Source organism: Rhinoraja longicauda, chromosome 4 (assembly GCF_053455715.1).
Source record: "Rhinoraja longicauda isolate Sanriku21f chromosome 4, sRhiLon1.1, whole genome shotgun sequence".
Lineage (NCBI taxonomy): Eukaryota > Metazoa > Chordata > Chondrichthyes > Rajiformes > Arhynchobatidae > Rhinoraja > Rhinoraja longicauda.
The window spans coordinates 48000606-48024269 of NC_135956.1; the positions used below are offsets into that span (position 1 = coordinate 48000606).

General features: G+C 42.1%; 1 protein-coding gene across 5 annotated transcripts in view; it reads left to right on the plus strand.

The window, feature by feature from the left end:
• The window catches only part of LOC144592745 (zinc finger protein 236), a 118020-nt gene extending 98399 nt beyond the window's left edge, over positions 1-19621 (plus strand). For 3 of the 5 annotated variants that reach the window (XM_078397686.1, XM_078397688.1, XM_078397689.1), the window contains exons 27-32: positions 2108-2304; positions 5147-5281; positions 6293-6490; positions 12178-12307; positions 15312-15488; positions 18350-19621. In XM_078397686.1, coding sequence (XP_078253812.1) covers positions 2108-2304; positions 5147-5281; positions 6293-6490; positions 12178-12307; positions 15312-15488; positions 18350-18480 — 968 coding nt within the window. In that variant the 3' untranslated portion in view covers positions 18481-19621. Of the gene's footprint in view, positions 1-1063; positions 1174-2107; positions 2305-5146; positions 5282-6292; positions 6491-12177; positions 12308-15311; positions 15489-18349 lie in introns of those variants that run through there. The other 2 variants (XR_013547175.1, XM_078397690.1) reach the window with 2 other exon arrangements.
• The last annotated feature ends 4043 nt before the right edge of the window (positions 19622-23664 follow it).

Genomic DNA, 23664 nt, shown 5'->3' on the forward strand with positions numbered 1-23664 from the left:
GGCCTGCTCCAGTCGCAGCTTCTCTATGGCTTTCCAGGAGCTCAGAGAGAAAATTCTGAACACACATGACGAAAATATTTTAAGCATTATTTTCATTCCAGATAGACAGCGGTTACTAATTGTTTACTGTGTCGCGAAAACTAAAACTTGCCAGGTTAGTTGGTCAGGCACATCACAAAGCAGACATTTCATCCAAACAGATTTCTACCTCATCATAGATTCTCGATCAGTGAATATATTCAAGGACAAGATTAGATTTAGACCGTGGGCCGAGGTGCATTTTTGTTCATGTCGTGACCCACTTCCCTTATCTACTTGTATTTATAACATATTGTGTAAAAATATTATAGATGTTATATCTGAAACTCGTCAAGAACTAACCCTGCACATATTTTTTAAATATGGAAAAAAACTCCCAAATCTTGCCAATTTTCCGAGTAGTAATTGTCCAATCAAAGCACGTTTGACCATAGACAATAGGTGAAGGTGTAGGCCATTCGGCCCTTCCAGCCAGCACCGCCATTCAATGTGATCATGGCTGATCATTCTCAATCAGCACCCCGTTCCTGCCTTCTCCCCATACCCCCTGACTCCGCTATCATTAAGAGCTTTATCTAACTCTCTCTTGAAAGCATCGAGTCATTGTCATTGAGTCAGACGCCAAGTGACCAATCACACGCTTTGTTTCAGGCTAGCTAAGCAGGAGGCCCACGTGTCGCTGTTCCTTCACTGTTGATGGGTCAAAGTCCTGGAGTAAATCCTGGCAAAACCCTGCAGTGCGTGTTCAGAATTCTCTTCTGAGCTCCTGGAAAGCCGCGGAGAAATGATATCAACAAACCTCTTTTAAGAGCCACTGAATAAATACATCCTTAAGAGTTATATGCTGATGTAATGATTTCTTATAGTGTTTACGTTTCTAATTTAAGTTTACTTTAGAGATAACTTTAGAGTGTAAACATCGGGGATACTGTCACAAATAAACTGAAGTGTCTATATTGTTCTCTCAGTCTGCTCTGCCATTCACTAGTACCGTGCCTCATGCTGTATTTGAAATCTCTTTCAGTTCCTAAATTCTAGGTGATATCAATCTAATCTTGTCCTTGAATATATTCACTGATCGAGAATCTATGATGAGGTAGAAATCTGGTTGGATGAAGAAATGTCTGCTTTGTGATGTGCCTGACCAACTAACCTGGCAAGTTTTAGTTTCCTCGACACAGTAAACAATTAGTAACAGCTGTCTATCTGGAATTAAAACAATGTTTGAAATATTTTGGTCATGCGTGTTCAGAATTCTCTCTCTGAGCTCCCGGAAATCCGCGGGGAAGCTGGGACCGGAGCAGGCCAGAGCGGGGTCTCGCGGATCGACAGTGCCCGCGGTTGACGGAGCCTGGGTTGACGGTGCCCGCAGCTGGAGCCTGGGTCGACGGAGCCCGCGGCTAGCCCATCGGCTAAATGTCAAATAGCTGTGACATTTTCTAATTAGCTTAATTAATTCGTGCGCACCTTTTTACACTGACGAGTTATGAATTCCTTCTCAATTATTTTTTAAATCTAAATCTGTGCCAAATTTCAAGTAGATGGGTTTCTAAATTTCAGAGATGGGTCACGAAAGTTAAAATCTGGACACATTTTTGATGTTCGGCCCGCAGTCTAAATGTTCTGTCAATTTTTTTTTATTTTGTTATTCACTGAGAAATGAGTAATTACTCTTTTGACATAACTATTACAGATCTGTCCAAGATCTGCTGATTCATTTTCCACAGCTGTGCCACACCTTTTAATCCAAAATTAGATTACATTTACAAATTAGCAAGGAAAGCCTGTGTCTTATTGCCATTTCTCAAAACCTACAGCCAGTTTTTGGCCTCTTTTAATATGCAGATCCTTTGAGGAATCTGGTTAGCACTAACTGTGAGCAACACCAATCTGTTGGACATCTTTTGCCTGTCATTGTACCTCTTACTGTAAATCTGATCTCCCCTTTGAAGGAAAATGTTTTTGACAAAGTACACAAGAAAATGAATGAAGTTATGTCACTTGCTATATTTACTTTGCTTGACAAGCACTGAAACTGATTCAAAATTTGGTTTTGCATCCCTCACAGGACTGAGTTCAACTGCAAGTAGTTTGACCCCCTCTTCACTCACCATGTCCCCTTCTCAAACCACTCTCTCTACCCAGAATCTCGCTATGTCTTCTGCTAATGTGGGCAGGGAAGGCAATGTTACTCTTACGCTAACTGACACCCAGAGCATGTTGTCTGGTGGTTTAGACACAGTCACGCTCAACATAGCTGCTCAGGTAAGGCTGAAACAATAGGATATCTCTGTACAATAAAACATTCACAGCTATGCACTCTAATGTTTGCCATTAACATTTGGGGTCTGACTTTTGAATACATTGGCATTTATGACAGGTTTTACTGGGCTGTGATCTGTATACTTTACTGCACAGCTTGCCTTATATGGAATATAACTATAATAAGGGCGGCACAGTGGAGCAGCTGGTAGAGCTGCTGCCTCACAGCACCAGGGTTTGATCTTGACCTCAGGTGCTATCTGTGGAGTTTGTACCTTCTCCCTAAAACATAAAACCAGTGTGAATGGGTGATCAATGGATTGGCCTGGGCCAAAGGGCTTATTTCCATGCTGTATCTCTAAAACTAAAAAAAACACTAAATGTAATATCAGGAAGGAGCAGCAGAGTTGGATGATCAACTAAGTAATAGAGCTTTATAGTCAAGAAAAGATCATTAATCTGAAACATTACTGGTTTTAGGCTCCCCATGTGCAGACTGATGACACCCTACAAAGTGTTTCCAGATTTTTGCAGTTTTTGATGTTTCCAACATCTACATTATGTGCCCTAAAACTGACTGGCCAAAAGCCATGCAGATAAACATCAGAATTAAGTGCAAGTATTAATGGAGAGGGCTTGCTTTGCATTGATGGGTGGAAGTGGCATAATTTCCGTTTCAGTGACAGCTTTCGCCTCTAATATATAAACAGTGGTTTCATGTATTTGGTTCTGTGGATAAGATTTCGTGGCTTTCGTGCCTTCATTTAGCAGACGCGAGATGGAATCAAATTTCTGTGGGCAACTAAATGTAAGGTGAGTGCTCTGCTGCCTCTCCTGATTGATGGAGTTGATGTCTTTAGTAAGGTTGGAAAAAGCCCCTTGGCAATAGTTAGTGGTTTTTTTTGAAGTTGACAAGTGATGATGATCTTGCCCACTGTGCCTCCAGTTGGACAAAATCCACACTGATTTGGGGAGCATCTTTCCTGCTGCTGGGAGAAGGGAGTAGATCCTAGCAATGACATTCTTTCTGACAGCAGGAAGTTACTTAAATTGAATTTGCCACCTTTTGTTGAAGATGGTAATGATTATGACATCTCAGAGGTCTATTTGCATGTGGCCCTCATAAAATAGGAAGCAAAGAAAACTACAGCTCTCCATCAACTGGTCCCTGATGTGCAGCTCTGACCTCTGAACATAAAGGTTTCAGGCAAGACTCTGAACCTCTTCTCATCTGGGAAACCACCGCTTTGTGAAAATGGACATCAATTATGAAATTTACCTCCAGTATGCGAGCACCACTTTTGGTTGATTGTAAAACGGGATGGTTAATGATCAAGACTTTGAACTTAGCACAAAAATTATGCAGCAGTGCAGTGATTCATAAGGCATCCAAGTCATAGACGATGGGAAGAACCTCTGGAGAGATATCACCAATGCTATCTCCACAAAAGCTTCCCAGTTCACTGGCAGGATAAGCAAAGAAAAGTTTGCATCCACTATGTCTAAACATTCCCAGCATTGAGGCCTAGTTACGTTTAGCAAGCTCCTTATTTTGTGCCAAGATCACACTATTGAAACAGGCACTTTATTTATGGAAGATCACCAGATGATCCAAGGAAAAGATTCAAGATAATTTTCAAAGCCTTTTTGGAAAACATGCGGTACTCCCACTCACTCCTGAGAATCCTTGGCCCGTGACTGTACAGAGTGGAGAAGGACCATTCGGGATGATATAGGATCTTAAATCCATGTGCTAAAGCACACAGAATGCCTACTGGAATGCCTACTCACCCATTCCATTGGGCACTTTCTGTCCCAATTGTAGGAGAGACTGCAAGCCCCTCATTAGCCTCAAAAGTTATCTCACGAAATCAGAATGGGAACAAGCCACTTTTGATTTGGAGGGACTGCCTAAGTGAGAACTGCAATGAAATCATTGCACAAGTGCACTGGTTCCGAAGCATTTTACGGATTTGAAATTATCAAACAAAATTGGATTCTGAATCACAAGGAGATTATATAAATCTTGGCATGGGGTAGGATTTCAGGAGAGTCCTCAGAGAGGCAGAGAAGACTAAGGAGAGAGATTGCTAAATTGCTCTTAGAAAATGTGACTGGTGGGAGAATGGTGCAATTAATGGTCATGTGTGAGAGAATAGATTACAGGAAAATGAGGGGGGAGGGGGGGGGGGCGGAATGGAATTGATGGGATGAGAGCCAGAATTGGCTCAACAGCCAAATGATCAGCTCCTATGTCATTAGGAAATATGAAGCTTGGGAATGGGGCAGCTAGTGTCAACGATACCTAAAATTCAAAATTGCAGGAAGGCCAAGATCTTGCAGTGTTTAGTCTGGAGAAGGTTACAGAGATTGAGAGAGTTGAAAGAGAACTTTACAGAAGAATGAGAATTTAAAAATTAAGTTGTGGCTTAATGTGCGTTAATAAACTGACCTTGTGAAGCATGTAAAAGAATAGAGATGAACGGAAGAAAATTACCACATTAAAAGCTAGGAAGTAAAAATATCTAATTATGAGAACATTGGGGATAACATAATGACTTACAAAAATATGACACGATTAAGTAATATTCATTCATTGAAGCGACAACTCCAACAGAGAGATTTAGTGTGTGATTTATTTGTTATGGGCATTTTAGGTTACCAGTGAACTATCTTTAAAATATTTTATTTGTGATTCCTTAATTTTGCTACCTTATAAATGTCATTTGCCCACTGGATAGTTAACAAAAGATTAAATACACATTTTTAAGCTCTGGAGAAATATCTAATATTTTAATTTTTGCAATTATGTCTGATAACATTATCCCCTTCCCTCGAGAAACAGGGGCAACAATTTCCGACAGTGGTTCCTGATTCAGCTTTGCCAAGTCAAACAGCATCAGCACATCCACAAGTCCTGCTTGTGAGTCAGGCTCCAGAGGACACAACTGATGCACAAGAGGAGGCTGCTTCATACCAGGTACAGACAGTGACATTATCACACATCAAAGAATAAGATCATAGCATAGACCAGTAGGTCTATATGGGCCTCTGGAAAAACACTACCAGTTAGCACCAATCAATTGCTGAAAAAGTGAACCCTTCAATTAAAGTTCCTGTTGCCCTCACTGTTTCAGGAGGGATAATTCCAGCATGACTAGGAACAGCATGACCAGGAACCTTTTAATATCCCACAATCATTTCAAACACCTCCCTCTGTAGTGTGAGATGGCAACAGACATTTAAAAAGCAGGGGTTAGGAACAAAGGTGAAGCAATGCTATTTAGTGGTAGACCAAGGAAGAGCGGCCAGTCTCTCCCCTCTGTTATTCAATTCCTTCTGATACAGGTGCTCCTCAACTTACGATGGGGTTACGTTCCGAGAAACCCATCGGAAACTGAAAATATCGTAAGTTGAAATGCATTGAATACACGTGATCACGTGGCCGGAAGCGAGCTGCAGCTCACTACGGGTTGCTGCCGTTTGCGCCATCACAAAGTCGAAATATCGTAAGTCGAAGCATAGTAAGGCGGGAAGCATCTGTACTGTCTTTGGGATATTCTCCTGTGTCAAATAATTGGAGATATTAATAACTGTGCCAGCAGAGAAACCTGAAGGTGTAGAACCTGAACCTGACATAGGTTTAAGGTGAGGGGGGCAATATTTAATAGGAAGCTGAGGGGTAACATTTTCACCCAAAGGTGGTGGGTGTATGGAACGAGCTGAGGTAGTTGAGGCAGGTACTATTGCAACATTTAAACATTTGGACAGGTACCTGAATAGGACAGGTTTCGAGTGATATGAGCCCAACGCAGGCCGGTGGAACTAACGTAGATGGAACATGTTAGTCGCTATGGGAAAATTGGGCCGAACAGCCTTTTCCATGCTATATGACTGTATGACTCTAAATTGCATGTCATTTGTGCCCTGTTGTGACCCTTGTCAGAACAGTATCCATCAAAAACTTTTTTTTGTGCCATTTTTGGTATAGGTACCTGATACAGCAATAAGTCTTACGGAGGACAGTCAGACAGATGATGAAGGGCAGATAAATCACTGTCCCAATTGTAGCCAGGGCTTCTCTTCTGGCTCCATGCTCCGTCGACATTGCCGAGAAGCTCACGGGGAAGAAAGAGTCCACGTATGCAATATCTGCAATAAAGCCTTTAAACGAGCTGCACATCTCAAGGTAGGTTGATGAAATGATTGATGACTATTCATGTTGCTGCTCTTGTTTTATTGTCTTTGTTTGGGCATTGCCCCATGCTTGTGGTTGGATTTCCAGAAAATTATAGCACCAGAATATCAACTTCATTTTCTTAAACAGTTCAATGATATTTTCACATTTCATTACAGCATAGAAGGAGGCCAGGCAACCGATCAAGTCTGTGGCAGCTCTAGGCAAATTCTGATTCCCCACTTATTTCCCTATAACCTATTATCTCACCAGCTCAAGGATACCCCCCTGATTCTAATATCAGCCCCCACACAAAAGGTAATTTATAATAGCCAATTCACCTACTCAATTTTATACAAATCTTACTCTAACCCAGTTTATCACCTCGCATTCCCATCAACTCACCCCAGATTCCCCACCTGCCTACATACTAGGGGCAATTTATAGCGGCCAAATAAAATGCCAACCTTCACCTCTTTAGGATGTCTGAGGAAACAAGAGCACCCAGAGAATGTGCAACTTCACACAGACAGCACTAGAGGTCAGGATTGAGCAAAGTTGCTGGGGGCATGAAGTGCTATCTGCTGCACCACTCTGCCCTCTGATATTTCAAGGCATCCTCTCATTGTTTTACCACAGAAATCAAAATATGTGGGTTTCCGCAAACTTAGATAATTTTCTCTGGCTCATTGGAAGGGTGACCTGAAAGAAGTTCATAAAAGTTGAAAATTGATTGTGGGCGAATGGCCTCCTCCTGCACCTATTTTCTATGTTTCTATAAAATTGAGAGGCATAGTTAGGGGAGATAGTCGGAATCTTTTTTGTCAAGGTTGGAAAGGTAAAGTTCTAGAGGGCATAACTTTATGGGTGAGAGTGGAAAAGTTTTAAGGTGATTTACAATGCATGTTGTTTTTTTAACAAGGTGGCAGGGCCTAAAAAGTGCTACTGGGTGATGGTAGAAGCAGATGCAATATGTGATGTTTAAGAGGCATTTCAACAGACATATGAAACATGCAGGGAATGAAGGGATATGAATCACATTCTGACAGATGAGATTAGTTTAATTTGGCATTGTGGTCTGCACTTCTTCTTTCATGTCCATCATCTATGTTTCAAATGTTTGGCCAGGCTTGTGCATAGTGGACAGCCTTCTCGTTTGCCACTGCTAGATCTTCTAGGCAGCATTGTTCACCAAGAAGTGGGCATCTTAGTAGGTGTGGCAAGGGTTGTTCAGATGTTCCACATACACATTCTGCGTCTGCCGCATCTGCATAGCCCCATTTGCTCATATTGGTCTTGCATCGGCCCATCCCTGTATGAAACCTATTGAAGGACTTCCAGGTCTTCCAGTCACACCTGTGACCAGGTAGTAGCTGTTCCCTGGTTGGGATTGGCAGCTTTTTGTGGTGGTGGTTTTCACTGCTTTTCTTTTCCCACAAGGCTAGTCTGGTTGCTTGAGGAGACTGTGACAGTGGCTGGATTGTGTGAAGGAAGATCTTCCTTAATTTCAGGCAGTTTGGGGCTGGGTGGTTGGAGTGACAGGAATGGCGGGTGTCCCCAACTTGCCTATTACGTTCACTTCTACTGGCAACTGATCTGCGGATTCCCAGTGGAGCAATACCGGCCAAGACATGCAAGCTATCCACATCCGTTGGTTTTAGGCAGCCAGTAATGCATCTGCAGCTATCATTAAGGGCGGCATCAACTTTCTTCACATGCGATGATCTCCCAGACAGGACAAGAGTCCTCTGCAGCAGAGTAGCACAGCGCGAGCAGTTGACCACAGTGTGGATGCATTGGTTCCCATGACTGGTTTGCCAGCTTGCACAGGAGGCTGTCCCTCGTCCTCACTTTGCCCATCACCTTTTCGATGTGTTGCTTGAAGGAAAGGGTTTGGTCCAGAGTGACCCCAGATAAACAGGGTAGTCACAGTGTCTCAAAGGGACACCATTCCATGTTAATATAAGAAAATAAATGCAGATGCTGGTACGAATCGAAGGTATTTATTCACAAAATGCTGGAGTAACTCAGCAGGTCAGGCAGCATCTCGGGAGAGAAGGAATGGGTGACGTTTCGGGTCGAGACCCTTCTTCAGACTGATGTCAGGGGGGCGGGACAAAGGAAGGATATAGGTGGAGACAGGAAGATAGAGGGAGATTTGGGAAGGAGGAGGGGAAGAGAGGGACAGAGGAACTATCTAAAGTTGGAGAAGTCGATGTTCATACCACTAGGCTGCAAGCTGCCCAGGCGAAATATGAGGTGCTGTTCCTCGAATTTCCGGTGGGCTTCACTATGGCACTGGAGGAGGTCCATGACAGAAAGGTCAGACTGGGAATGGGAGGGGGAGTTGAAGTGCTCGGCCACCGGGAGATCAGCTTGGTCAATGCGGACCGAGCGCAGGTGTTGAGCGAAGCGATCGGCGAGCCTGCGCTTGGGTTCGCCGATGTAAATAAGTTGACATCTAGAGCAGCAGATGCAATAGATGCATTCCATATTAAGGACATCTTCTTCCCAGATTCGCGATTACAAAGGTGGAACAGGCTAACTTGGGTCTTAGCAGGGTTTGCCTTCAGTTTATTGTCCTGGTAGTAGGTTGTCAAGATGTCTAAGGATGATGAGAGGGTAGCTTCTACCTCATCTGTGTGAGTGCTCTGGGCTGCTATTCCAAGGTCGTCAGTGTAAATTAAGCTCCTTGTCCCTGGGAACACTGGATGATTATTAGTGTACACATTGAACAGCACTGGAGCAAGGAAACTGCCCTGAGGTAGGCCATTCTTTTGTTTCCTCTATCTGCTGCGTTTACCATTTAGCTCAACATAGAAGCGTCTGTTTTCCAGTAACAGTTGAATCAGTTTGGTCAAGTGGAAGTCCTCTGTCATGTCATGGAGCTTGTTGATGAGCAGCAAGTGGTTCACAGTGTCGTGGGCAGCTGTCAGATCAACAAAGACAACGCCAGTTGGTTCATTCCTCTCAAAGCTGTCCTCAATGTGCTGAGTTAGATTGAGCACTTGGCTGATACACGTACACGATCTCCCAGGCCGGAAGCCAGCTTGCTCTGGTATAAGGTGTTGTTTCGGTGATTGGGCCTAGTCTGTTCAGGATGAGGCGCTCAAAGAGCTTGAAGCGATGGCATAGTAGGGATAACGGTCTGTAGCTTTTTGCTTCTTTAGGGTCTTTCCCTGTCTTAATGGTAGCGATCACACGGGCTTTCCACCATATTTTACGTAGCTGGGAGAGGGTTACACAATTGTTGAACAGCAAGAGGAACCACTCTCGTGTAATCTGCCCAAAATGTTTGATCTGTTCTGTGCGAATGTCATCAAGGCCAGCTGTCTTGCCATTCTTGAGGGAATCGATTGCTGTGTGGAGTTCCTTGCTGTAAAAGTACCAGGTTGACTCTTTATCACCCTGGTGCCATTCTTGTGTGGTGGTTTGCTGTTCAGAAGCAGCTGGTGAGCAACCTGATCTGCTGTAACGTTAGAGTGCAGTGTTCGTTCCCTTCTGGGGGTTGTTGTTGAGCTTCTGTGATCGGCACTGCCATGATGAGTTGAACGTCCTGTTCCTGTCCTGTGCTATTTTATTCTCTGGGCAAAGTCTGTCTTAGATGGGTGGTTTGAGTTGTTAAAAAGTAATGTTGCCCAAGTTATGGGCAAAGTTTGGAGAAGCAAACTGCCCAGCAATTATTGTGTTTTTCTGGATTATACAGCAGCTGACTTCCTGGCCCACTGTCTATCCAAGTACAGTCACAAGTGCCGTGCAATGTTGCATTGAAAATCTGAAAATCATCCTGTCAGCCCTGAAATTCTGCTCCTCCACCTCTCCCCAAGGCATCAGCACCAGTTTGTCCATGTCACTAATGTAACGAATTATTTTTTGTATCATCTGTGTTTTTTCTTTCTCTGTTGAGCATGCCCCCTCCATTACCCTGTAGTTGCTGTTATTGACCAAATTTTTGTTCCAGGACCAGCAATATCTCAGTTTAAAAACTGCACAGTGACATATCTGGGAGAGCCGCTGCTGCACTTGGGTCTCATTCTGACCTCGGATGTTGTTTGTGTGGATTTTACATATTCTTCCGCGTGCGTTTCCTCTAGGTGCTCCAGTTTTCTCCCACGTTCCGAAGACATGCATGTTTCTTGGTTAATTGGCCGCTGCAAATTGCCCTTAGTGTTTGGGAGTGCGTGTAAAAGTGGGATTACAGAACTATTGTGAACAGGTGATTAATGGTCAGCATGGACTCAGAGGGCCGAAGGGCTTATTTCCATGCTGTATCTTTAAAACAGAACAGATGGGAACTCGGTTGAATGAGTATACATAAGAGTCTGTTGCGGAGTCTTGGATTGCTGCCCTGATAAATGATATTCGTCCTAAATGTGCAACTTTCAATACTAACTCAATGTCATTCCAACATGACAGATATCGTGCCAACTCACGAGCCCACCAGTACCGTGTAACCAACACACTGCCTCTTTAGAAAGAGGCTGTACAATTCTTGCCGCGGCAGCAAGCATCAAATCAATGTTCAATCTTCATTTGCCCATATAATTCTGTTCCATTTTTGCACAAGTTTAGCACTCTGCTTTTTCCCTGCTCCTCTTCAATGGTTGATAAATACATTAGCCTTGTCTGGAGCTTACATAGAGTCTTCTCCCCTTATCAACAGCACAATTGCCTGATTTTTCTGTATCTCTCCAATAAGCTGGTGTTAAGTAGAAGATTAAACCCAACATGAGATATTTAGGAAAATTGGCGGATCTTGGAAAAGTGCAGGCAGTATTCTTAATTTGTGTTGTTTCATTGAGGGCAATGTTTCACTTAGCCAGAAATGAATAATTATAGAATTTTCTACAACCTTCCAAGCCAAACCTGCCAGTGAGATGAATTTTGTATATGCATTTTATTGATGTGAGAGTCTGATCCGCTTAACTTTATAAAACTGGTCGGGCCCCAGATCTGCGTAGAGTTATGGCCACAGTTTCTGGAAATGAGAAAAAGCTTTAGAAAGGGTACACAAGCGATTCACACGACTGTTACCAAGGATGAGCAATGTCAGTTAGAAGAAGACTTTACTAATTTGGGATGAAGTAGGAAACCTTTCTCCAATACCAGAGGTGACAAAAATGAGAGGATGTAGAATTCCGATTAAGGTGGAAGAGGTTTGGAAGGGATCTGAGGAAGAATTTTTTAACGTGGAGGGTAATTTAAATCTGCAACGCACAGCCTGCATGAGTGTTTGAAGGGCTACTCACACAATAATTGACAAGTATCTAAGCAACTACTTGAATCATCAAGCCATAGAAGGTTCTGGTCCATATGTTAGTAAATAGGATTTGTATAGATGTGATCCTGGTAGTCAGCTTGCACATGTAGACTGAATGACTCTATGATTATGACAGAAGATTAAATGTAACCTTGCAGAAAGTTTGAAGATAAAAGGTTTACGTAACAGTACATGAAGAAAATCTTTCCCCATTGGCAAGTGAGTCAATATTCAAAAGTCAGGATTTAAAATTACTAACACAATAATCAGAAAGGTGGTGAAGAGAATTGTTTCCTTGGTAAGCTGCCAGTGATTTCTATTAAATTTTTCTGGTATGCAAATAAAATATTAGCATTACACATTACAGATTCATGAAATGTATTTATTTATGTGAAATTTGGATACACAAAAACAGAAATGTGTTTTCTTTTCATCATAGGACCATCTTCAAACGCACCAGCCTGGACCTTCTCCCAGCAGTCAGAAGCCTAAGTTATATAAATGTGAATCATGTGACAAGGCCTTTGCCAAGCCAAGTCAACTGGAGAGGCACAATCGGATCCACACAGGTATTTGGATTAACATCTGGGGCTTTGAACAATGTACATAATGCTAAGATGGGAAATCTCTAAGACAATATCGAACATTTTAGTTTATTTAAAAAAATTGTTGAGGGAGATTTAGTGATATTGATTATGAGTGGTTTTGATGGAAAGCAGGAGATAAAACTGTTCTCACTGACTGGAGTGCCAATAACCAGATTTAAGAGCGAAAATGGAAATGACAGTTTTAATAGTTAGCAGATTATCATAATAATCATAATCATACTTTATTAGCCAAGTATGTTTTGCAGCATATGAGGAATTTGATTTGCCATACAATCATACCAATAAAAAGCAACAAAACACACAAAATACATTTTAACATGTATCCATCACAGTGACTCTTCCACATTCCTCACTGTGATGGAAGGCAAAAAAAAAGTTCAATCTCTTCCCTTCTTAGTCCTCCTGCGGTCATGGGCCTAGAGCTTTCCATTGTCAGGACGATCTTGGCTCCCGTAGCCGGTGGATCTCAGCTCCCCTGCGCCGGGTCGGGGCTGGTCAAACCTTCTGCGACTTGGAGCTCCCGACATCAGTCTCTAAGTGAGACTGCATACTCCTCAATGTTGAAATCCGCAGGCCACAGTTGGAGCATCGATCCCAGGCAAGGTATCGGCTCCGATAATAAGTCCACAGCTTCGCTGTGGGGCTCAAAGTCAGTCTCGAGCAAGGCCGCCAGCTCCATGATGTTAGGCCACAGAGTGACTGGCGATACGATCCGGAAAACAATCGCACCTCCAGCAAGGTAAGAGATTGGAAAAATAAATTTACCCTGACCCCCACTCCCACCACCCACATAAAACAAACCAGAGAACATTAACACATACTTTTTAAAAAACACTAAAAATACCAAGAAAGACGAAAAGACAGACAGACAGACAGTTGGCGAGGCTGCCATAACTGACAGCGCCACTCATGCTGATGCCAGTGGCACTGGAAGCAGATTTGAGTAACAACTTTCAACGGGAAAGTGAATGTAAACTTTGCACATCTTAATTGCTTCATCTGAATTGATATTTACTAGATGTAGAATTAAGGACAATTGCATCTGTCTAGACATTGTGTATAACTACTGAGATTGTTAGCAGTAAAAATAAAAAATAAAAAATGGTTCTTTGGTTTAAAAAAAAGTCTATTGTAATGTCGCATAATTAGTAAAGCAGGGTGAAAATGCATCTGTGTGAATAATTTGTAGTTTTATTTTGGTTGCTTTGGTCTTTTTAAAAGCGTATCATCTAATCTCTCCGATCATATCCTGTGCTCAGTGCAGTAATCATTTAGATTAACTGGAGCACAATGAAATGAGTTGTATTTTCCGGACCATTTCCCCTGTAATCCTGTCAAATTATAACTATACAACATTATTTCTGTGTATTCTATAATTGACAGTATTTAAAAATATATCATTGATTCCTAAATTACAGCAGACTTTATTGCATATATCAATCAAGATTCACATCGGCCACAGTTTTGCATTTATTTGCTAGATGTCAATTTTAAACAATGTTCCTAGTTCAGTGAGTTCTTAACGCTATGGAATCTACCTTTATTTGAAGAACCATCAGTGTAACAAAGTGCTTTTCCTTTAAATATTTTTTTTGCTTAATGCAATATTCATCTTTCAGTGGGAAGTTTGCAGTTTTTAACCAAATATTTAGAACAGAGATGATTACAGCGCAAGAACAGGTCCTGTGGTCCACATTGTCTGTGCCAAACATGATGCCAAGATCAACTCTTGCCTGACTGCACATAATGAATATCCCTCCATTCCCTGTACATCCATATGCTTATCCAAAAGTCTCTTAAATGCCATTGACATATCTGTCTCAACCATCACCAGTGCATTTCAGGCATGTAATACCCTCTGTTTTAAAACCCACCCCACACACTCCTCAAGGTATGTCTACTTCCTTTAAATGTTGCTCCACTCACCTTAAAGTTATGCCCTCCAGTATTTATCTAATATCCATCCTGGGAAAAGATTCTGTCTGTCTTATCATATCTATGCCTCTCATTATTTTATATACTTCTATCAGGTCTCCTCGAGCTCTCTTGCGCTCCAGAGAAAACAATCCAAGACTGTTCAACTGCTCCTTGTAGCTAAATACCCCCCTAATCCAGGCATCATTCTGACAAACCTCTGCACACTTTCCACATCCATCCTGGAGCATCCAGAAATGCATGTAATACTCCAAATGTGGCCGTACCAAATTCTTATTAACCTGCATTATGACATCCTGACACTTATACACAATGCCCTGACCTATGAAGGTAGGCATACCATATGCCTCCAGCCTGAATATTCCCCATCTACCACAACATTGTCCTCTAGCAGTAAGTCAGATCTGAATCCATTCGATCAAGTCTCTGTTAATCCCATTCATCTTAATCTTCTGGATCAGCCTACAATGGGGGACATGATCAAATGCCTTTCCAAAATTTATGTGGACAACATCCATCACCCTATGCTTATCAATTAACTTCACCACCACCTCAAGATATTTAGTAAAACACGACCTGCCGTGTAGAAAAGGATTCTAACTGTTCCTAATTAAGCCATTCCAAATGGGAATAAATCCTATTGATGAATCCTCTCCAATATCTTCCCAATCACTGATGAGAGGCTCACTGACCTGTAATTCCCTGTATTCTCTCTAGTTCCCTTGAATAAAAGAAATTGCCCATGATAAAATAGTAATGTAGGGAAGTTGTTATTTTATAGACCATCTCCTTGGATTCTTTCTCCAATTACGCGCTTTGAAGAACTTTTAATGGTGAATAGACCTGGTACATCAACAACGACAAAGTTGAGTTAAGTTCCCCATTGATAATGTTGGAAGACCTTGTTTCCCATCAACATAGATTTAATTTCAACATGGAAAATGGTCAATTTCTGTATTAATCAGAAGCTAAAAGTTTTGCTAAAATTTGAGTGCTAATCATGACTGAAAGTATTTGCACTGTTTTGTAGGTGAGAGGCCATTTCAGTGCAACCTTTGTGAGAAAGCTTTCAACCAAAAAAATGCACTACAAGTTCATATGAAGAAACATACTGGTGAGAGACCATACAAATGTGAATATTGCGGGATTTCCTTCACTCAAAAAGGCAATATGAAGATACATATGAAGAGGGCGCACGGCTTTCCAGGTTAGTGATCATGATTGCATTATTATTAGGTATAAAGGTGTATGTGCTGCTCTTATGAGGGGTGAAGATATAGTAGTTGGATTGCTTTTACCTATTGCCTCACAGGATCTGGGTGTCACTATCCAAATCAGTATTTGTTATCCTTGACTGCAGAGTAACAACCACATTAGACAATAGGTGCAGGAGTAGGCCATTCAGCCTTTTGAGCCAGCACCACCATTCAATGTGTCATGGCTGATCATTCTCAATCAGTACCCCGTTCTTGCCTTCTCCCCAAACCCCCTGACTCCGCTATCCTTAAGAGCTCTATCTAGCTCTCTCTTGAAAGCATTCAGAGAATTGGCCTCCACTGCCTTCTGAGGAAGAGAATTCCACAGATTTACAACTCTCTGACGGAAAAAGTTTTTCGTCATCTCCGTTCTAAATGGCCTACCCGTTATTCTTAAACTGTGGCCCCTGGTTCCTGACACCCCCAACATTGGGAACATGTTTCCTGCCTCTAAGTAGTATAAGAAGATAACTGCAGATGCTGGTACAAATCGAAGGTTTTTATTCACAAAATGCTGGAGTAACTCAGCAGGTCAGGCAGCATCTCGGGAGAGAAGGAATGGGTGACGTTTCGGGTCGAGACCCTTCTTCCTGCCTCTAATGTGTCTAACCCCTTAATAATCTTATGTTTCAATAATCCCCTCTCATCCTTCTAAATTCCAGTGTATACAAGCCTAGTCGCTCCAGTCTTTCAACATATGACAGTCCCGCCATTCCGGGAATTAACCTAGTGAGCCTACGCTGCACGCCCTCAATAGCAAGAATATCCTTCCTCAAATTTGGAAAACAAAACTTCACACAGTACTCCAGGTGCGGTCTCACTAGGGCCCTGTACAACTGCAGAAGGACCTCTTTGCTCCTATACTCAACTCCTCTTGTTATGAAGGCCAACATTCCATTGGCTTTCTTCACTGCCTGCTGTACCTGCATGCTTCCTGTCAGTGACTGGTGCACTAGGGCACCCAGATCTCGTCGTACGTCCCCATTTCCTAACTTGACACCATTCAGATAATAATCTGCCTTCCTATTCTTACCACTAAAGTGGATAACCTCACACTTATCCACATTAAACTGCATCTGCCATGCATCTGCCCACTCACACAACCTGTCCAAGTCACCCTGCAACCTCATAGCATCTTCCTCACAGTTCACACTGCCACCCAGCTTCGTGTCATCTGCAAACTTGCTAATGGTACTTTTAATCCCTTCATCCAAGTCATTAATGTATATTGTAAATAGCTGCGGTCCCAGCACTGAGCCTTGCGGTACCCCACTAGTCACTGCCTGCCATTCTGAAAGGACCCATTTATCCCCACTCTTTGCTTTCTGTCTGCCAACCAATTTTCTATCCATTGTCAGTATCCTACCTCCAATACCATGTGTCCTAATTTTGCCCACTAATCTCCTATGTGGGACCTTGTCGAAGGCTTTCTGAAAGTCAAGGTACAATACATCCACCGGTTCTCCCCTGTCCATTTTCCTAGTTACATCCTCAAAAAATTCCAGAAGATTAGTCAAGCATGATTTCCCCTTCGTAAACCCATGCTGACTCGGAACGATCCTGTTACTGCTATCCAAATGCTCCGCAATTTCATCTTTTATAATTGACTCCAGCATCTTCCCCACCACTGATGTCAGACTAACTGGTCTATAATTTCCTGTTTTCTCTCACCCTCCTTTCTTAAAATGTGGGATAACATTAGCTACCGTCCCATCCACAGGAACTGATCCCGAGTCTATAGAACATTGGAAAATGATCACCAATGCGTCCATGATTTCTAGAGCCACCTCCTTAAGTACCCTGCGATGCAGACCATCAGGCCCTGGGGATTTATCAGCCTTCAGTCCCATCAGTCTACCCAACAACATTGTTGGGTCTAGTGTAATGTAGAGGACAGACAGTGTAGGGAGGCAGATTTCCTTCCCTGTAATACAGTAGTGAACCAGTTGAATTTTTCTAGTAATCCAACCTTTTCATTGTCACAATTTCTGATTTCATTTTTTGTTTCTTAAATCTGCAGCAGCCGGGATGAGATTTAGTTCAATTTAGAGATACAGTGCAGAAACAGGCCCTTTGGCTTATCAAGTCAGCGCCGATCAGCAATCTCTATACACTAGCACTATCCTACACACTAGGAACAATTTACAATCTTTCCCCAAGCCAATTAACTTAGAAACTTGTACGCCTTTAGAGTGTGGGAGGAAACCAGAGAACCCAGGGAAAACCCATGTGGTCAAGGGAAGAATGTATGAACTCTGTGCAGACAGCAGCCATAGTGAGGATCGCACGTAGGTCTCAGGCACTATAAGGCAGAAACTCTACCGCTGCGCTTCTGTGGAGCAATGGTCCAGGTCATTGGATACTAGCTTAATGACTCAACCATGTTGCTCCAATACCCAAAGTAAAGTGCATACCCGTGCATATCCGTATAAGGATTATAAGTTAAATTGCTCAGAAGTGATGCTCTTGAAAGTTGACTGATTTTAAGTTCCAAATTTGGTCTAAACACTCTGTCAGAGTATTAAAGTGAATGATGTGGCTGGGATACCCAGAGGTGGGCTGGAGGGAGGGAGAACTAGGGAGAGGAGCCAAGGATAGTCCCAGACTTGAGATACAGGGATAGCAACGGTGAGCAGTGGAGAAGGTTTGAGATGCCTTTTAGTTTACTGATTCTACTTGTGTCTTAAATTGCTTGATGCCGTCTACCTGCTTCATTGTGCCCAGGTCATACACCCCTTCCATATCTTGGGTCTGTTGAATTAGCTAATATCTAACAATTCTTTGAAAGATTTTTGTTCTTTTACTCCTTTAGGCAGTGGTCAGGACACTGGAAGCAGCCAAGAGCAAGAGGGAGAAGATGCCAGTCGTGGTCTTGATCTCGTTGAAGTTGTACCAGAATCCTCCAATGAATGGCACTGTAGGATAGCAAATGTATTCCGCTAATCTGTACTTTTCCACTCCCGCTCCACGTGAGTCCAAAAGTTAGAGATTTTGATACTCTCAAGCAATGGATCTATATGTGGATATATTTCTTTTAACTGTTGGCAGGTACTGAGAGTTTGACCACCAACCTGAGTCATCAAAAAAGATGAAGTATTGCCGGGTTAGTCAAAGTACAAGTAAAGATTTAATGCAAGCTACTGACCTGAAGCTAAAGAGCTAACATATTGAGGAGCTCAAAATCTGTCTTGCCAGCATGCCATGCTCAATATAATTCTGAAGCAAAAGTAAATGATCTACAAGTTCAGGAAAATGCAACATTATGTATTGACTACCCCATTTTGAAGATTAATCACGATGGAACTTCCTTACTTCATTCCAGCTGTTCAGGGAACACTTATTACAGTGGTGTCAGGAGTAGTGCTGAATTAAATTGGCCTGATCGTTCCTTCAGAATATTGCACAATGGGAAGCCAGGCGGCACATCCTCATCAGCTGACCATTTCATGGGCTCTCGCAGAACTGTCGTATCTCCAGAGAACTTTTTAAGTACCATCTGCCTGGCTACTTACTGCAAGCAGTTTTATTGGCCTGCAGTGTAATGACTTGTCACCAGTATGACTGGCCTTCAGAACATAAAGTTATTCCATGAATCAAAATAAATGGCTGATAGTGTAAGGGTGAATTTTATTGCATTCCAAAGATTATTTTTGTAGATGTTCCCCACTTTACACAGAAAGCACCACATTTTGTGCATTTGGTAAAGTTATGGTCTCTAGATAAGGGACTTGTACATGGGTGTGTATATATACATATATATATATTGTCTCTACGCCCAAGGTATTTTTTTGTTTGCACTGTTGTTACATGAGCACTTCTTTCATTAATGTATTTTTCTTAGTGTATTATATAGCAAGTGTTAATTTCCCCCCTCAAAAAGCCTTGTGCAACATTTATATTTGACTTTGAAACATCCCTGTAAATATCTGACATTTGTAATATCGGGTTGCATGTAAATATAACTAAGAGCATCTCGAGAGATAAACATAAGATGAGCTTTTCATCAATCTCCAATGGAGCTTATTTTTTGTTTAAACAATATGTATATAGATTGTAAAATTTGTGAAACAAGGGACATTTTTCTTTTTTGTAAGTATGTGTAATGTATTTAAAATCAAGATATTTGAAATAATACTATTGGTTTTTAATAATATTGTTTGTGGGGCTTTTATTATTTCAAGCGGGCAGTAAGTGAGCAAACAGTTGATCTGTGGACAATTACAGTGGGCTAAAAATTCTCATGCTCCACCCAACTGCACCTTTACCAAGTTTTAATGGCCATACATCTGGTCAGTGCAGTGGGCCACATGGCATGATCGTTTCGGTCACGCTCTTCACTGCAGCAAATCTCAGTCATGTTCAAGGCCTAGGTGGCAACGTTTTTGCAAGCTTCCACAAGACCGCTATTTCTGAGTATGGGGGTTAGTGATTATGTATATGGCTGAGAGGGTCAGTGGATTGCCACCTGTTGGAATATTGGGGCAGGTAGTTGGGGCTGAGGATGGTTAAAGTCTTAGGGCATCAGAGAATGATCGCTTGGCGAGGAAGGTTAATCCCCTCGGTTAACAAACAGCCATAGGTTGGGGATTGGAAGGTTGGAAACCTAGATGATTTTTTGTTCAGTTTTAGTTTAGTTTATTGTCACGTGTAGAGGTACAATGAAAAGCTTTTGTTGCGTGCTCACCAGTCAACAGAAAGATAATACATGATTACAATCGAGCCATTTACAGTGTACAGATACATGATAAGGGAATAACTTTTAGTGCAAGGTAAAGCCAGCAAAGTCCGATCAAGGATAGACTGAGAGTCACCAACGAGGTAGATCGTAGTTCAGCACTGCTCTCTGGTTGTGGTAGGATGATTCAGTTGCCTGATAACAGCTGGGAAGAAACTGTCCCTGAATATGGTGGTGTGCGTTTATTCCTCTCTAACCCCCCCCCCCCCCCCCTCCCCCAACTAACCAAGAGATCTCAGAGTGATGCCCTGTGACCAAGAGTAACGCTGTATAGAATGAGCAATGTATTAATGCTCTCCAGTGTGGACCAGTTTCAATGAATTATTGGGGAAAGATCACAAATTCACTTCTGCTCCTTCTGATTTAATGCCCTCAGTTAATGATGGTCTCCCAATTTTAATATCATTTGGGAGCTTGCTTCTGCTTTTTGTGGGTGAATGTTCTACATGTCTACCATCCTCTGGAAAAGTATTTGCTAAATAACCAAACAGTGGTTGAAAGATGGTGTCCACCTGAGTAGCCCCTCCAACCCCCCTCCCCACAATGTTTCTCTCTAAAGAACCCATCAAAGTCTTAACAAGCCTCAAAAATCCATCAAATCAATCCTCAACCTCCTATCTTCATAAATTGCAGAAAATGTACTTGTGTGTATAATCTCTACTCGTTATCCAATCCTTGGAATTTTAAAGAAATTGCATCACTTGTTTGTCAATAGACAATAAACAATAGGTGCAGGAGTAGGCCATTCAGCCCTTCGAGGCAGCACCACCATTCAATGTGATCATGGCTGATCATTCTCAATCAGTACCCCGTTCCTGCCTTCTCCCCACACCCCCTGACTCCGCTATCCTTAAGAGCTCTATCGAGCTCTATCTAGCTCTCTCTTGAATGCATTCAGAGAATTGGCCTCCACTGCCTTCTGAGGCAGAGAATTCCACAGATTTACAACTCTCTGACTGAAAACGTTTTTCCTCATTATTCCTCAATTGTAGGATGAGAGCAGCGTTGACAGAACCAGCTTTGATTGCCTATTCCTAACTGTTCTTAAGAAGTTGTAAGTTGTTACCTTCCAAATTTCTATATGACATGGAAGGAGGCCACTTCAGTCTATGCTGGCTCGCAGTGCAGTTTCATAACCCTAACTAATTTTCCTTGGAACATATTCTTCCCAGATTTCCTTCAACCCCCACCCCACTCATCTAGAGAAGATGGACTATTTACCATGACAAATTGCTTAACAATCAGCTTGACTTTGGAAAGTGGGACGAAACTGATCACAAGGAGAACAATATGCACTCCACACAAACTGCACCAAACGTCAGGACTGTACCTGGATTAATGGTGCTCATTGTGCTGCCCATTCTTAATATGTTAGAATTCATTTTAATAAAGGTGCTCCCACAAAGCAGTTGGATAGAGTTCCAGAATATGTATCCAAACTTTAGTGAAGGAACAATGATATACTTCCAAGTCAGGATAATGAGCGAGTTGGAGGGATTTTGCATGTGATAATTCGTCAACGTATCCACTACCCTTAGCTACCTAGTTAGAAGGGGTGGTGGGATTTTGGATGAAGCCTTGGTGAGTGCTGTAGAAAGTTTTTAGAAGAAGCCTTGATGAGTAATGCAGATAATTTTTAAATATTGCTCCCTGCAGTATCCTGTCACTATCAAGGCCACAGCATGAGTGAGGTGATTCAAAATGAAACTGAACAGCTCTTTTGTGGCAGGAGTAAAGTAATGGGTTGACTGACTGCACGTTCCTATTTACTCCTTGCTCAATACCGAAGCCTCAGGCTGATGGTGGCTGGTATTCATTGCACGTTTTACTTAAGTAGCAAACTTGGAAGACATGGGGGCTCGGTGGCACAGCGGTAGAGCTACTGCCTTACAGCGCAGAAACCTGGGTTCGATTCTCACTATGGGTCTTTTCTGTACGTAGTTTGTACGTTCTCCCCGTGACCTGTGGGTTTACTCTGAGATTTTCGGTTTCCTCCCACACTCCAAAGACGTACAGGTTTGTAGTTTAATTGACTTGGCATAAATGTAAAATTGTCCCTAGTTTTTAGGGTAGTGTTAATGTGCGGGGATCGCTAGTCGGTGCGGACTCGGTGGGCTGAAGGGCCTGTTTCCGCGCTGTTTCTCTAAACTAATTTAAACATCTATTGTGAAAATCTTGGAATGAGATGGGAGCACAGTAGCGCAGTTGGTAGAACAGCTGCCGCACAGTGCTAGGGACCTTCACTATTGGCCGAAAGGCCTGTTTCCATGCTGTAACTTTCAATCAAATCAATTCAAGACTAGTTCCTTTCTTTGGAATATACTCATCAAACACCTTGAGTTGGAGTATTCTTAAAACAACAATCATTCCAAATAGTCATCTTTGTAATTGAATTATAACTAACTTTATTTTAACATGGATAAACGTGGTTTAGATGCATTATTCTTTTACATATACATTCAGAAACATCACTCGGTCACACGTGATCATTCACCTTTTCCTAGTGTGTGTTCTCTATAAGTAAATCGCCATACATTAAACCAACCATAGATTGGAAAACAGCTTTAATAAAGCTCCACTTCCACCTGGCTGTGCATTCCAGACATAGCCAGTTGAAGAATGGGAGAAGAGTGGACAGTAGCAAGTTTTATGACTTGGCAGACCAATTTCCCTCCTGGGATAAATAAAGTTCTATTGTAGCATGCTTTCCTCATCTGCTGCGGGACAAATCAGAATTGACAAAAGACAGACTACTAATCAAAGAGTAGCAATAACAGCATTATTACTGAGGGAGGGGCAGGTGGGTGTAAACTACACACCACCTGCATCTGTGGTGCAAATGGCAGGTGCCAGAACAGGACCACGATCGTTATGTCGGGGTCTGAGTGTGTACCATTCCCCTGTGTTTCTATTGAATTGAATTCTGCGTGCATGTATATGGTTCATAAGTGCATTCAACTCGTCTTTGAGGCCAATGTGAAGACCATTTACTCCTAGACGAATTGAGAGAATAATTACTTTGAGCGGTGTGTAAATTTGTAATTTAATGTACTACATTTGGGAAGATAACAAAAAACACAAAGGTAAATGTAAAGGTGATAATATTATTTGTTGCAAGAACAGTGCAATTCAAAAGAGCACTTCGCATACCAATGGTCTTTGCCCATTGCTATGGAATTTAGTTATCAGTCAATTGTGCTGATGATTAGTTTGTGTTAGTTTGAGATTTTGCTAGTAACATTTTCATACAAATCCTGTTAGCGTAATTGCTTTTGTGTTCACAGCTTGACAACATGTAATGCTGTTTATCTGCCCCAGAGTGTGTGTGGAGAATGAATCTCTGGCTTTGTTACTGATGAGCTGTTTCTTTGGGTACAAGTAACCAATAACAC